The sequence below is a fragment of the Dendrobates tinctorius genome, unplaced genomic scaffold (assembly GCF_039654945.1).
Source record: "Dendrobates tinctorius isolate UK_male_01 unplaced genomic scaffold, ASM3965494v1 ptg000007l, whole genome shotgun sequence".
NCBI lineage: Eukaryota > Metazoa > Chordata > Amphibia > Anura > Dendrobatidae > Dendrobates > Dendrobates tinctorius.
Window position 1 is genome coordinate 4,363,732 of NW_027361675.1, and position 14,104 is coordinate 4,377,835.

The 14,104-nt window shown below is 41.3% G+C and overlaps 1 protein-coding gene across 1 annotated transcript in view; it reads right to left on the bottom strand.

Annotated features, from left to right (window-relative positions):
* Nucleotides 1-14,104, bottom strand: part of CSMD2 (CUB and Sushi multiple domains 2) — a 1,542,159-nt gene that overhangs the window by 1,365,340 nt on the left and 162,715 nt on the right. The window contains exon 2 of the mRNA XM_073571899.1: nt 8,896-9,112. Coding sequence (XP_073428000.1) covers nt 8,896-9,112 — 217 coding nt within the window. The remainder of the gene's footprint in view (nt 1-8,895; nt 9,113-14,104) is intronic.

Consider the following 14,104-nt stretch of genomic DNA (forward strand, 5'->3'; position numbering starts at 1 on the left):
ATTTTTATTCACCACTTAGATAAAAAAGAACATAGACATATTTGGTGTCTATGAACTCGTAATGACCTGGAGAATTATAATGGCAAGTCATTTTTAGTTTTTAGCGAACATAGTAAAAAAGCAAAACAAAAAACATTTGTGAAATTGCACTTTTTTTTGCAATTTCTCAGCACTTGGAATTTTTTTCCCATTTTCCAGTACACAATATGTAAAACCAATTGCATCGTTCAAAAGTACAACTTGTCCCGCAAAAAACAAGGCCTCACATGGCAATTTTGACCAAAAAAATAAAAAAGTTATAGCTCTGGGAAGAAGGGGACAAAAAATGAAAAAGCAAAATAGAAAATACCTCCGGCCATGAAGGGGTTAGAACAACAAATATAGTTCATGTTGCACTTTAGTTGTGATGCTTCTAGGCAATGGTTTAAAGGGGTTGTCCAGACAAACTCCTGTCCAATCTGATATTCGGAGTGCATAGAAGCCACTGCATGCTAGGTTGCAAAGTTGCTGTAACAATCGTCAGACGCAATTTTAATTAAATGGAGAATATATATTATGGGTGCAAATGATAGCATTATCCTACTTAGAAGTATAAGAGGGTAGTCTTGGCACAGAAAAGATGAAGAGTTTGATAAAGTGATGATTTATTAATCTCCGTCCAATAATGTAAAAAAGCAACGTTTCAGCCACCTAGGCCTTTATCAAGGTTATGTAGTTCGTCAAGAGGCCAGTACAAACTGGTGTTTTACTGTGGAACTCGTAGATGGCCATCATTTTGTATTCACACCATTGGTTGGAGATTAATATATCATCAACTGAGCAATCAACCATCACTCATCATCTTTTCAGCGCCGAGATTACCCTCTGATACATTTGACATAACATCACTCATCTGACATTTAAATACATACAGTCAAAAAGACCAATTTTTTCCTTAGCACCCTGGTAAGTGCAAACTTGTTGACCTGACCTTATTATTGTAATAATTTTACAATTCAGATGAAATGTGATTAATATGTTCAAATTAGTATTTTGTCCTTATCCTTGTACTATACTGTGTCAGATATACTGTAGAGCCAGACGATGCTGTCATTATGATGTGCCTTTCTTGATTTAAGAATCTATGAAAGGTTCTCCTCTCCAGAAGAAACACATTATTGACAAATAAGGGAGGCAAATACAAGTTGCTTCAGTCCTAAGCGGCAAAATTGGTGCAATAGGGGCTCAGTATAAGGGCTCATACTCACTTGCGAGAGACTCGCACAATTCTTGTGCCAATCTCTCGCATGAAAACCCGACACTGCCACCAGCACTCAGGCAGGAGCATGCGGCTACTTGTATTTCCATGCAGCCGCACGCTCCGGTCCGAGTTTCAGCGGCAGTGTCAGGTTTTCATGCGAGAGACTCGCACGAGAATTGTGTGAGTCTCTCGCAAGTGAGTATGAGCCGTAACGTTTGTTATGGAAACTCCTGCCTTCTAGGTGCCAATGGTGCTAGAAAACCATGCTAATTTCTGTGATACAGACAGTTTGCCAAATATGAAAGCTATAACAAAGAACATGAAAAAGAAGATATGATGTAGAGCTAAACTCCAAGAGTCCCACTGATTTAATTTCTGCATTTAAACTTTCTGTCATTTGGATTCTGTAAAAAGAGAATAAAATAATTAACTCTCTTAATCTGCTGTGGGTGGGCCATTATGTTGAATCATTGACATCAATAATTAAGAAACTTACTCCTATATACACAGTAAAATGTCTTTTCTTTCCATTAATTAAACGGCAAATACTTACAATAATACGTACAGTTTAACATGTTCAATTCAATGGGTAAAGATTTAATCTGCTAATGTTAAGAAGTCCTTCAACCTTTTGACTTTTAATTCAACAGTTTTGCCTATTGTGGATAGATGATAATTCAGTACTTAATGTGTTCTTTGCCTAAGTTATTACTGAAACTGATCTTTTTTCCTAAACCATTATTTTTGTAATATAATAAACAGAAAAAGAAATTGTAACCACCCAACTTTTATGCTTATTCCCAGCATCTTGTGGACAGATGAGATCATGTTAGAGCTTTTCAGCAAAACATATCATTCTATTGTTTGCAGAAAACAGAATGAGGCCTACAAAGAATTGAACACAATATCTACAGTCAAATATGGTGAAGGATCAAAGACGTTCAAAGATGTTTTGGAGTTGTTTCGCTGCCTCTGGCACTGGGTGCCTGGACTGTATGCAAGGCATCATGAAATCTGAAGATTACCAAAGATTTTGAGTTGCAATGTATTATCCAGTGTCAGAAACCTGGGTTTGCATCCTAGATCATGGGTTTCCCAGCAGGACAATAACCCCAAACATACTTCAAGAAGCACCTAGGAAAGCATGGAAACAAAGTGCTAGACAGTTCTGAGATGACCAGCAATGAGTCCAGATTTAAATCTCATTGAACACCTGTGGAGAGGGCTTAAAATTGCTGTTGGGAGAAGGCCCCCTTCAAATATGAGAGACTTGAATCAGTTTGCAAAATAAGAGTGGTCCAAAATTCCAGTTCAGAGGTGTAAGAACATTGTTGATGGTTATAGGAAGCGATTGATCGCAGTTATCTATGCCAAAGGGTGTGCAACCAAATATTAAGTTGAGGGTGCCAACAATTTTGTCCGGCCCATTTTCGGGGTTTTGGGCAAAATTACGTCCAATTTGCCTATTTGTGTACTTTTTTGTGTTTTTTCAATACACACAAAGAAAATAAACGTGTATAACAAAACATGTAATTGTAATGATTATCTGCGAGGAAATCCTTAATTTTGTGGAACAATTTCAAGAGTGCTAACACTTGGACATGACATGGAATAGTGGTCCAGAATTCTAATTGAGAGAGTAAGAAGCTTCTTGATGGTCATAGGAAGTGATTGATTACACTTATTTATTGCAAAGGGGGAGCAACAAGTTGAGGGTGCCAATAATTTTATCTAGCTCACTTTGGGGGTTTTGTGTGAAATTATGTCCAATTTGCCTTTTCCTCTGTTCTTTTGTGTTGTTCCAATACACACAAAGGAAATAAACATCTGTATAACAAAACATGTGTAATTGCAATAATTTTCTTTCAGAAATACTTCATTTTGTAGAAGAATTTCAAGGGTGCCAACATTTTTAGCCATGACTCCTTGTTCTTTTATCTGCAGAAGACTTGTTAATGACAGTGACTGTATGTTTGAGATCACTGTCCTACTGCAGAATAAATTTGGAGAAAATAAGATGCCTACATGATGGATTTGCATGATGTATAAGTATCTGCTTGTATTTGTCAGCATTGCAAATACCAAGAAATGGGTAACACTGAGGACCATGGACAGTACCATCAACTCAGAACTGGCAGCAACCAGTGGGACCCAGCTACACTCATCCACTGTTTGAGAACGTCTGGTCAGAAGTGGTCTTCACGGAAGAAGTAGTCTGAAAAGCTGTACCTTCAATATGAAAACAAGGTCAAGAGGCTCAACTATGCTCAAAAATATAGGAACAAGGGTGCAGAAAAATGGCAGCAGATGTTCTGGACTGATGAGTCACAATGTGAAATATTTGGCTGTAACAAAAGACTATTTGTCAAAGGTTGAAGAGAGGTACAATATTGTGAGTCTGCAAGCAACAGTGTAGAATGGTAGAGGTTCCTAGCTAGATTGGGGTAGCATTTTAGTAAATGAAGTTGAGAATTTGAATAGGATTAATGGTGTCCTCAATGCAGAGAAATACAGGCAGATACTTATCCATTATGCAGTACCATCATGCAAAACCATCAGAGTGTCTGATTGGCTCTAAATTTATCCTGCATCAGGATGAGCCCAAACATGCACCCAATAGCACTTTAAATATTGATTTTATTTAAATTTTATGTTAATTTACTTTGCATCCTGTTAAATATTAAAAATAAGATATTAATAATTCTCTTTTTCAAAGCATTATTACTCTGTGGCATTTTTTCCACACCAGCCTTTCTGTGCATCTTACCTTAAGCACATCAGTATTTTTTTTTTAAATGTATACATTTACTTAAGATGTAAAGGGGTGCAAAGGGGACTAATGGAAGGAATCTGATAGCACTTCAGGTGTTATTTTGCAACAGGACTGTATAAGCGGAATGTATTTTTTACTATATTAACCCCTTTCCGATGCTGGGCATACTTTGATGTGGGTTCCCGGCACCTAGCCCATATCTTTTCCAGGACATGTCAGCTGTTTTGAACAGCTGACATGTGCCTCTAAAAGCTGGGGGTGGAATCTCAATCCACCCGCGGCAGTTAACCTGTTAAATGCCGCTGTCAAACTCTGACAGCGGCAATTAACTCATGCTTACTGGAAGCTCAACAGAATTCCCACCCACTGGTGACCCTGTCACGTGATCGCATGTCACCAATGGGTTGGCATGACAACCAGAGGTCTCCAGCAGACCTCTATGGTTGTCATAGCCGATTGCTATGAGCGCCGCTCAGTTGTCAGCGCTCATAGCAAGTGAGCATTTCTCATACTCAGTGGCAATCTGATCATTGCCCGTGTGTGGCACAAGTGATCCGACAACTGCAGCTTCTAGTCTCCCATGGAGACTATTGATTCTATGATTCTATGAAGCATGCAAAAAGTAAAAAAAAATGTTGTTAATAATATAAAAAAATAAAAAAATATAAAAGTTCAAATCACCCCTCTTTTCATTCCATTCAAAATAAAACAAGAGAAAAGAATCAAACATGCACATATTTGGTACAGCCGCCAGAATCGCCAGATCTATCAATATAAAAAAATAATTAATCTGATCGGTAAACGGCGTAACGAGAAAAATTTCAAAACGCCAGAATTGTTTTTTCGTTGCCACTACATTGCAATAAAATGCAATAACGGGTGATCAAAAGATGGTATCTGCACCAAAATGGGATAATTAAAATCGTGAGCTCAGCGTGCAAAATATAAGCCCTCACCCAGCCCCAAATCACGAAAAATGGAGACGCTATGGGTCTCGGAAACTGGTGCCATCTTTTTTTTTACAAAAGTTTGGATTTCTCTTTTCACCACTTAAATAAAAAATAACCTAGACATGTTTGATGTCTATGAACTTGTAATGACCTGGAGAATCATAATGGCAGGTCAGTTTTAGCATTTAGTGAACATGGTAAAAAAAATTTTGCAATTTCACTTGGATTTTTTTTTACCATTTTCCAGTACACAAAATGGTAAAACCAATGGTGTTACTCAAATGTACAACTTGTCCTACCAAAAACAAGCCCTTACATGGCCATTTTGACTGAAAAATAAAAAAAGTTATGACTCTGGGAAGAAGGGGAGGAAAAATCAAAAACGCAAAAACGAAAAAACTTCCGGTCGTTAAAGGGTTAAGCTGTATTTCTCTAAACTAGAGACATATAATCACATTTGCGTAACATCTGGTTGAGCAGCCTTTTGTGCAGCATATAGAGGTTGTCACTCAACTCCTCCGCTATAAGAGTGTATTGGCAAGCAACAGGAGAGAAGGCCCAGGTGCAGAGGGCTTTGGATTGCCAAATATAATCATAATCCAGGACTGGGTGGCATAGGATTTAGGTGAGATATCTAAAGGTCAGACCATAATATTACACATAGAAATAGACACTAATTTGCATACATGTATACATAATTAAGCAGCAAGCCTCCTAAAACACCTGTTCACAGTTTGGGATAAACTGGATTATTCTACATTTAATTTACATGCATTCAATGTACAATAGATAATTGATCTACACTGTATATGAATAAGAATAGGATCTGTACCCTTAGGATAGGACAACACAACACACTGCATAACAAATTTCTGACACACTCCTACAACTATTAAAGCATTATTTGATATCATGCATGACTACTCTTCAAGAAATAATTCTGAATAATGCCAATGTTGGAAAAGCAGTAATCCACAGTTTGTTATATCAGATATGTAGGATTCAATAATTACATAGTGATGTGATTAGTCATGGATCGAGGACATTTGGAGCTTACCTTTAGCAGGTAAGGTATTATCTGCAACTCCTCAACATATTCCAGTTGTGTAGAAATTAAATTCCCTGTGGATTGCCCCTGCAGTCTAATAGCAAACCATTCTACAGTTTGGTAATATATGACAATCTTAAAGGCCCCGTCACACACAGCGAGATCGCTGATTTTGTGACACGTCAGCGATCTCGCCAGCGATATAGCTGTGTGTGACATGCATCAGCGACCGGCCCCCCCGCCGGGTATCGCTGATCGTGCAGGAGTGTCCTGGGCCATTTTTTGATCGTTGGTCTCCCGCTGGCCTGCGTGTGGCAGCGGGAGACCGACGATCAGCGAGCTCCCAGCACTGTAAGCAGACGCTGTAAGCTGGTATCCAAGGTAAATATCAGGTAACTAAGCACGCGCATCGCTTAGTTATCCGCTGTGTATCTTGGATACCTGCGTGCTTGCGCTGGGAGCTGGTATCCAAGGTACACAGCGGGTAACTAAGTGACGCGCGTGCTTAGTTACCCGATATTTACCTTGGATACCAGCGCCCTCGCTGGTCCTGATCACTGATGAGTCTGCCTGTTTGACAGCTCACCAGCGAACATGTAGCGTGGCACCAGCGATCCTGACCAGGTTGCATCGTTGTAGGGATTGCTGGTGCATCGTTTAGTGTGACGGGACCCTTAGTTTGCACTCGAGGCAGATTGTAAAAATTGTAGCAGTTGGCTGACCACAGTGAAATGGGAGAACTTCGGCAGCCTTTCTGTAGCTTTCGATAGGCCCTCTATAGGGCATGTCACACTAAGCGATATCGCTATAACTTGTGATGTTATAGCGATATTGCTAGCGATATCGCTGTGTCTGATACTTACCTACAACCCGCTCCCCCGCTGGTTATCGCTGATCGTACGAGAACGTCCTGGACCGTTTCTCAACGTCAGCTTCCTGCTGGGCTTCCTGCTGTGACGACGAGCGACCCGTGGAGCCGGGTGGGAGGACGTCAGGATCGCCACGTCTGACAGGTAAGTAGCGACCCCCGTCCCCAGCGATGTCGCTAGTGAGATCTGCCTGTGTGGCAGCTCAATAGCGACCACTTAGCGATGTACCAGCGATCCTGACCACGTCATATCGCTGGTCAGGATCGCTGGTACATCGCTAAGTGTGACAGTACCTTAAGAACAGACAATTTGTGCAAATCTGTATTCATGGAACCTCTACATTTTGTCTATAGTCTTTCATACCAGTAAGTTTCATTATGGCTTACATATGTAGTCTTGAGGAAAAATGAAATAACCCCTTTATGGCTTCCCACAACCTATTTAATTTGGAGGAGGAAGGGAATTTGATGAAGATAAGTGAGGAAAGACTACATTAATGTCCACCCATACATTTGCATCTTAACCCCATTACGCCATTTTCCATTTTTTCTTTTTCTTCTTCCCAGAGCCATAACTTTTTTATTTTTCAATCAATACGGTCGTGTGAGGGCTTTTTTTTGAGGGGGAACGAGTTGTACTTTTGAATGACACCATTAATTTGATCATACAATGTACTGGAAAAATAATCCAAGTGCTGTGAAATTGCAAAAAAAGTGCAATTCCATAATCGTTTTATGTTTTATTAACCATGTTCAGTATATGGTAAAACTGACCTTCTATTATTATTCTCCAGGTCATTACAAGTTCATAGACAACAAACATGTATTGATTCTTATTTATTGACATTTCTATAGATACCATTTTGGGGTAGATACAATCTTTTGATCGCCTCTTATTGCATTTAATTGCATTGTTGTGGCAATCAAAAAAATGTAATTCTGGAGTTTTCATTTTTTTTTGTTACACTGTTTACTGATCGCAATAATTATTTTTATATTTTGATAGATTGGGCGATTCTGAACTCGGCGATACCAAGTATGTGTATTTTTACATTATTTTATTTTGAATGGGACAGAAGGAGGGGTGATTTGATCTTTGACTTTTTAAAAATTTTTTAATATTTTTAAAAAACATTCTTTTAAACTTTTTTACTTGCTTTAATGGTCTCATTAAGAGACTTGAGACCGAGAACTTCTGATCGCTTGTGCTACACATAGCAGGGCTTCATCATCTGCTATGAACACCGGACATGGGGCAGCGGTCATAGATCGGCAAAGACAACCGCGGGGGTCTCAAGCTGATTCCGGGTTTTCATGACAACCCATCGGCGCCCCGTGATCATGTGACCGGGGTACTGATGGTAATCCGGTGGAATCATGTTAAACACCGCTATCAGAGATTGGCAACGGCATTTAACATGTTAACAGCCGCAGGTGGATCGCGATTGCACCTGTGGCTGTTAGGCGCAAGTGTCAGCTGATGAAATCAGCAGTTATGTGCCGGAAAAGATACGGGCTCAGCACTGTAGCGCACGTCAAGGAAGGAGATATGACTTATGGCGCTTATATACATCATATGTCGTGACGGGGTTAATAGACACCTAAGCTTCCCCTTTGGTATTTACGTCTTTGACTTACATAGTGAGTTAAAAAGAACTTGAAAAAAGGCTATTGACCTGCAGATATGGGGTTAATCTGCAGGTTAATAGCATTCTGAGCTGACCCTAATGCTGTGCTTCTGTCAGTCATTGTGGAGACGTGGTTACAGCTGCCACGCACTATACACACAGCGGTGACTGAACCTGTGCCACTACCGGCCCCGAGATTGAAACCCAAAAGCTACCGGGAAGAATAAAGTTCTTCTCCTGACAACGGGTGTCAGAGTGTAGGTGTGGGGAAGGTTCAGAATGCTATTGTCCGGCAGATTAACCCCATATCTGCAGGTAATAACTTTTTTCACGTGACAGGTTCCCTCTTATCATTTTCAAGTTTACAAATTCTTATTATGTACTTTACCTTGTCCTTAGGTTTTCAGCTATTAGCTCCCCATCATATACAGAGAGGACATCAAAGTCTTCTTCTAAGGCAAATGAATGGAACCACAGCTGTATTCGATTTTGCGCTTCTGTACTAATAGTCCAAGTGCAATTAGCATAATTTGGATATCCATATGGGAAACCTGGACTTTCTACGGTTCCGTTTGGTTCTTGATGGGTGAAACTGCAATTGTGACCTGGTGAAATAAGAAAGAACGAATGATTAACCCATGTCATATAGTACCTGATACAAATGTAAAGAACTAAAGATAAAGTCTACAACCACCCCTAGCCACAATAACAATCACACAGCAAATGAGAAATATTTTTTATGTGTGTTCTTAGTTTTACTCTTTGTTTCATTACCAATTGTATATTTTCTATGATAGTCTATCAGTTTACAAGGGTCTGAATAAATTGGAAGTAAAGAAGTACTATTGCTACCAAACTGCAGAGACGGTTAAATAAAAAAGTAATTAACTAGAAAGTGTTATACAGTCAGATTTAAAGGGGTTGTCTATTTTCAGTAAAGTTTTATTCTAAGGCTCAGGTGGTGTGAAAACACAAAGTAAGCCTGACTCACTCTCCCCGGGTCCAGAGCTCAGTCACTGCCACTGATGCAGGTGTATTTTGTTATCTGCGGCACTGATTATGTAATAGTAGAGCTTCATACATCATCAGATAAAGGGAGCAGTACCGGAGACTCAGCACTGGAACTGAGGAGAGTGAGTAAAACACAGTCTATTTTTTATAATAAACTGCACCAGGGGACATACATTTCCCGACAGTGGAAGACCGCTTTAAAGGGAATCAGTCACCAGATTTTTGCTATTTAATTTTAGAGCATTATGATGTAGGGAGAGAGAGACTGATTCCAGTGATGTTTTACTTATTAAACTGCTTGGTGCAGTGATGATAGAATCCTTGTTTTCTCTGCTGTAGGTGTAGTAGTGTTCATAATGCTGATGTGCATAACCCCGCCCACATCCCTGATTGGCAGCTTTCTGTGTGCACTGTGCATTGCCAGCAAGTAGTGGGGGTGGGGTTACACAGAGTAGCTGGACTGGCCTGCAGGTGAGACCTAGTCCTCTAGTGAAAATTTCCTGCTGATAAAACACTGATTGTACTGAAACAACAAAACGCAGCCTAATAATTGACACATTCCTGGAATTAGGCTCTCTGGCCTACTCTATGCAGCTTTCAGATTATATAACAAACATCTAATGACAGATTCCCTTTAATGATATACATTATAGGCAAATAACAATGATTATGTTAGCAAATAATGCAAAACCATACACCCTTACTTAACTCCATATAATAATATGCCAACACCATATTCACCATATTTAAAAAGTGGCCTGAGCTCACACTTATAGTTGTTCCCTATAGACCCAGATGAGGAGCCTGAGCTCAGTCTCAGCTATTCCCTATAGACCCAGATGAGGAGCCTGAGCTCAGTCTTACAGTTGTTCCCTATAGACCCAGATGAGGAGCCTAAGCTCAGTCTAACAGCTACTTCCTATAGACCCAGATGAAGAGCCTGAGCTCAGTCTTATACCTATTCCCTATAGACCCAGATGAGGAGCCTGAGCTCAGTCTTACAGTTATTTCCTATAGACCAAGATGAGGAGACTGAGCTCAGTCTCAGCTATCCCCTATACACCCAGAGGAGAAACCTGAGCTCAGTCTTACAACTCTCCCCTATAGACCCAAATGAGGATCCAGAGCTCAGTCTCAGCTATCCCCTATAGACCCAAATGAGGAGCCTGAGTTCAGTCTCAGCTATCCCCTATAGACCCAGATGAGGAGCCTGAGCTCAGTCTTACAGTTATTCCCTATAGACCCAAATGAGGAGCCTGAGCTCAGTCTCAGCTATCCCCTATAGACCCAGATGAGGAGCCTGAGCTCAGTCTTACAGCTATCCCCTATAGACCCAGATGAGGAGCCTGAGCTCAGTCTTAGTTATTTCCTATAGACTCAGATGAGGAATCTGAGCTCAGTCTTACAGCTTTTCCCTGTAGACCCAGACGATGAGCCTGAGCTCAGTCTTACAGCTATCCCCTATAGACCCAGATGAGGAGCCTGAGCTCAGTCTTCCTATAGACTCAGTTGAGGAGTCTGAGCTCAATCTTATAGCTATCCCCTATAGACTCAGATGATGAACCTGAGCACAGTCTTACTGTTATTCCCTATAGACCCAGATGAGGAGCCTGAGCTCAGTCTCAGCTATCCCCTATAGACCCAAATGAGGAGAATGAGCTCAGTCTCAGCTATCCCCTATAGACCCAGATGAGGATCCTGAGCTCAGTCTCAGCTACTCCTTATAGACCCAGATGAGGAGCCTGAGCTCAGTCTTACAGCTATTCCCTATAGACCCAGATGATGAGCCTGAGCTCAGTCTTACAGCTATCCCCTATAGACTCAGATGAGGAGCCTGAGCACAGTCTTACAGTTATTCCCTATAGACCCAGATGAGGAGCCTGAGCTCAGTCTCAGCTATCCCCTATAGACCCAAATGAGGAGAATGAGCTCAGTCTCAGCTATCCCCCATAGACCCAGATGAGGAGCTTGAGCTCAGTCTCAGCTATCCCCTATAGACCCAAATGAGGAGCCTGAGCTCGGTCTCAGCTATCCCCTATAGACCCAAATGATGATCCTGAGCTCAGTCTCAGCTATCCCCTATAGACCCAAATGAGGATCCAGAGCTCAGTCTCAGCTATCCCCTATAGACCCAAATGAGGAGCCTGAGCTCAGTCTCAGCTATCCCCTATAGACCCAAATGAGGATTCTGAGCTCAGTCTCAGCTATCCCCTATAGACCCAAATGAGGAGCCTGAGCTCAGTCTCAGTTATCCCCTATAGACCCAAATGAGGATTCTGAGCTCAGTCTCAGCTATCCCCCATAGACCCAGATGAGGAGCTTGAGCTCAGTCTCAGCTATCCCCTATAGACCCAAATGAGGAGCCTGAGCTCGGTCTCAGCTATCCCCTATAGACCCAAATGATGATCCTGAGCTCAGTCTCAGCTATCCCCTATAGACCCAAATGAGGATCCAGAGCTCAGTCTCAGCTATCCCCTATAGACCCAAATGAGGAGCCTGAGCTCAGTCTCAGCTATCCCCTATAGACCCAAATGAGGATTCTGAGCTCAGTCTCAGCTATCCCCTATAGACCCAAATGAGGAGCCTGAGCTCAGTCTCAGCTATCCCCTATAGACCCAAATGAGGATCCTGAGCTCAGTCTCAGCTATCCCCTATAGACCCAAATGAGGATCCAGAGCTCAGTCTCAGCTATCCCCTATAGACCCAAATGAGGAGCCAGAGCTCAGTCTCAGCTATCCCCTATAGACCCAGATGAGGAGCCTGAGCTCAGTCTTACAGCTATTCCCTATAGACCAAGATGATGAGCCTTAGCTCCGTCTTACAGCTATTCCCAATAGACCAAGATGATGAGCCTGAGCTCAGTCTTACAGCTATCCCCTATAGACCCAGATGAGGAGCCTGAGCTCAGTCTTACAGTTATTTCCTATAGACTCAGATGAGGAGCCTGAGCTCAATCTTACAGCTATCCCCTATAGACTCAGATGAGGAGCCTGAGCACAGTCTTACAGTTATTTCCTATAGACCCAAATGAGGAGCCTGAGCTCAGTCTCAACTATCCCCTATAGACTCAAATAAGGAGCCTGAGCTCAGTCTCAGCTATCCCCTATAGACCCAAATGATAAGCCTGAGCTCAGTCTCAGCTATCCACTATAGACCCAGATGAGGAGCCTGAGCTCAGTCTCAGCTATCCCCTATAGACTCAAATGAGGATCCTGAGCTCAGTCTCAGCTATCCCCTATAGACCCAGATGAGGAGCCTGAGCTCAGTCTTACAGCTCTTCCCTGTAGACCCAGATGAGGAGCCTGAGCTCAGTCTTACAGCTTTCCCCTATAGACCCAGATGAGGAGCCTGAGCTCAGTGGTACAGCTATCCCCTATAGACCCAGATGAGGATCCTGAGCTCAGTCTTACAGTTATTTCCTATAGACTCAGATGAGGAGTCTGAGCTCAATCTTACAGCTATCCCCTATCGACCCAGATGAGGAGCCTGAGTTCAATCTTACAGTTATTTTCTCTAGACCCAGATGATGAGCCTGAGCACAGTCTTATAGCTAGAATGCCATCACTTTCAAGAGATGTGAATTCTTATGTGTCTTTTTCATGTTTTTTTTTAATTATAAAAGACTTATGGGAGGCAGGATTTCCTTAAAGGTAAGATAAGAAACTTCCTTACATCTTACCAGAGAAATCTGCTTCTTTCATCGCTTATCAGTTATTTTTTCATCTTCTGAATTGATCAATCATTCTCAAAAATGACCTAACTATGTCAACATTAATGTCTGCATTGCCTATATATGCCTATGAAGTTGTAAGCTGAAGAAGTTGAAGGGGGAAAAGGGCAGAGCACACAGAGAGAAAATGCTGAGGAGTCTAAAGAAGAGGAAAACTACTAAAAATGTAGGATACACGATACAAGTCATATAATGGCCAGAAAAAAGTGTTACTCCTCATGTACATAAACAGGACAGCTCTTTCTGAAAAGCTAGCTGATACTGCAGTTACACATTATAGTATGTTGGTTGACCATTTGTAATGCTGACTCAGCTATAAACATTTTAGTCCATATTGTCCATAATAGATGCTCAGATTGGCCACATTCAGTAAGTACAGTGACAGTGATCAACAAACAATTTTTATGGGAATATGCTTTCAGTGAAAGATCATTAACGGGAGAACAATCTTTCTTAGAACAAAAGTCCTTTAATCTGTCTGGGCTTCCCCATAATACCTTGCAGCTACCACACAACATGGTATAGCTCAGCCATTCAAGAAAGACTATCGAAGACTGGTCAAAAGCATAGAGAAGAATTGAAGCAGCCATTTTGAAGTTAATCTGGATAGTGAGAGTATGTTGCTGAATAAAAATGACAGATAGTGTTTGAAAGTTCAGCATTGAAGAGGAGTTACCATCCAATTGCCCACAGACATATATGTTGATGTCACTTTTGATATTAATAAAACTGTGTTTGTGTTAAAGAGCTTGAAAGAGATTGCATATAGTACTAGGGCACCTCAGAGTATTATGCATGTCTCCCTCTTACCAAACTCTCCCCTCTCCAATCTGTCTTGAATGCTGCAGCCAGGATC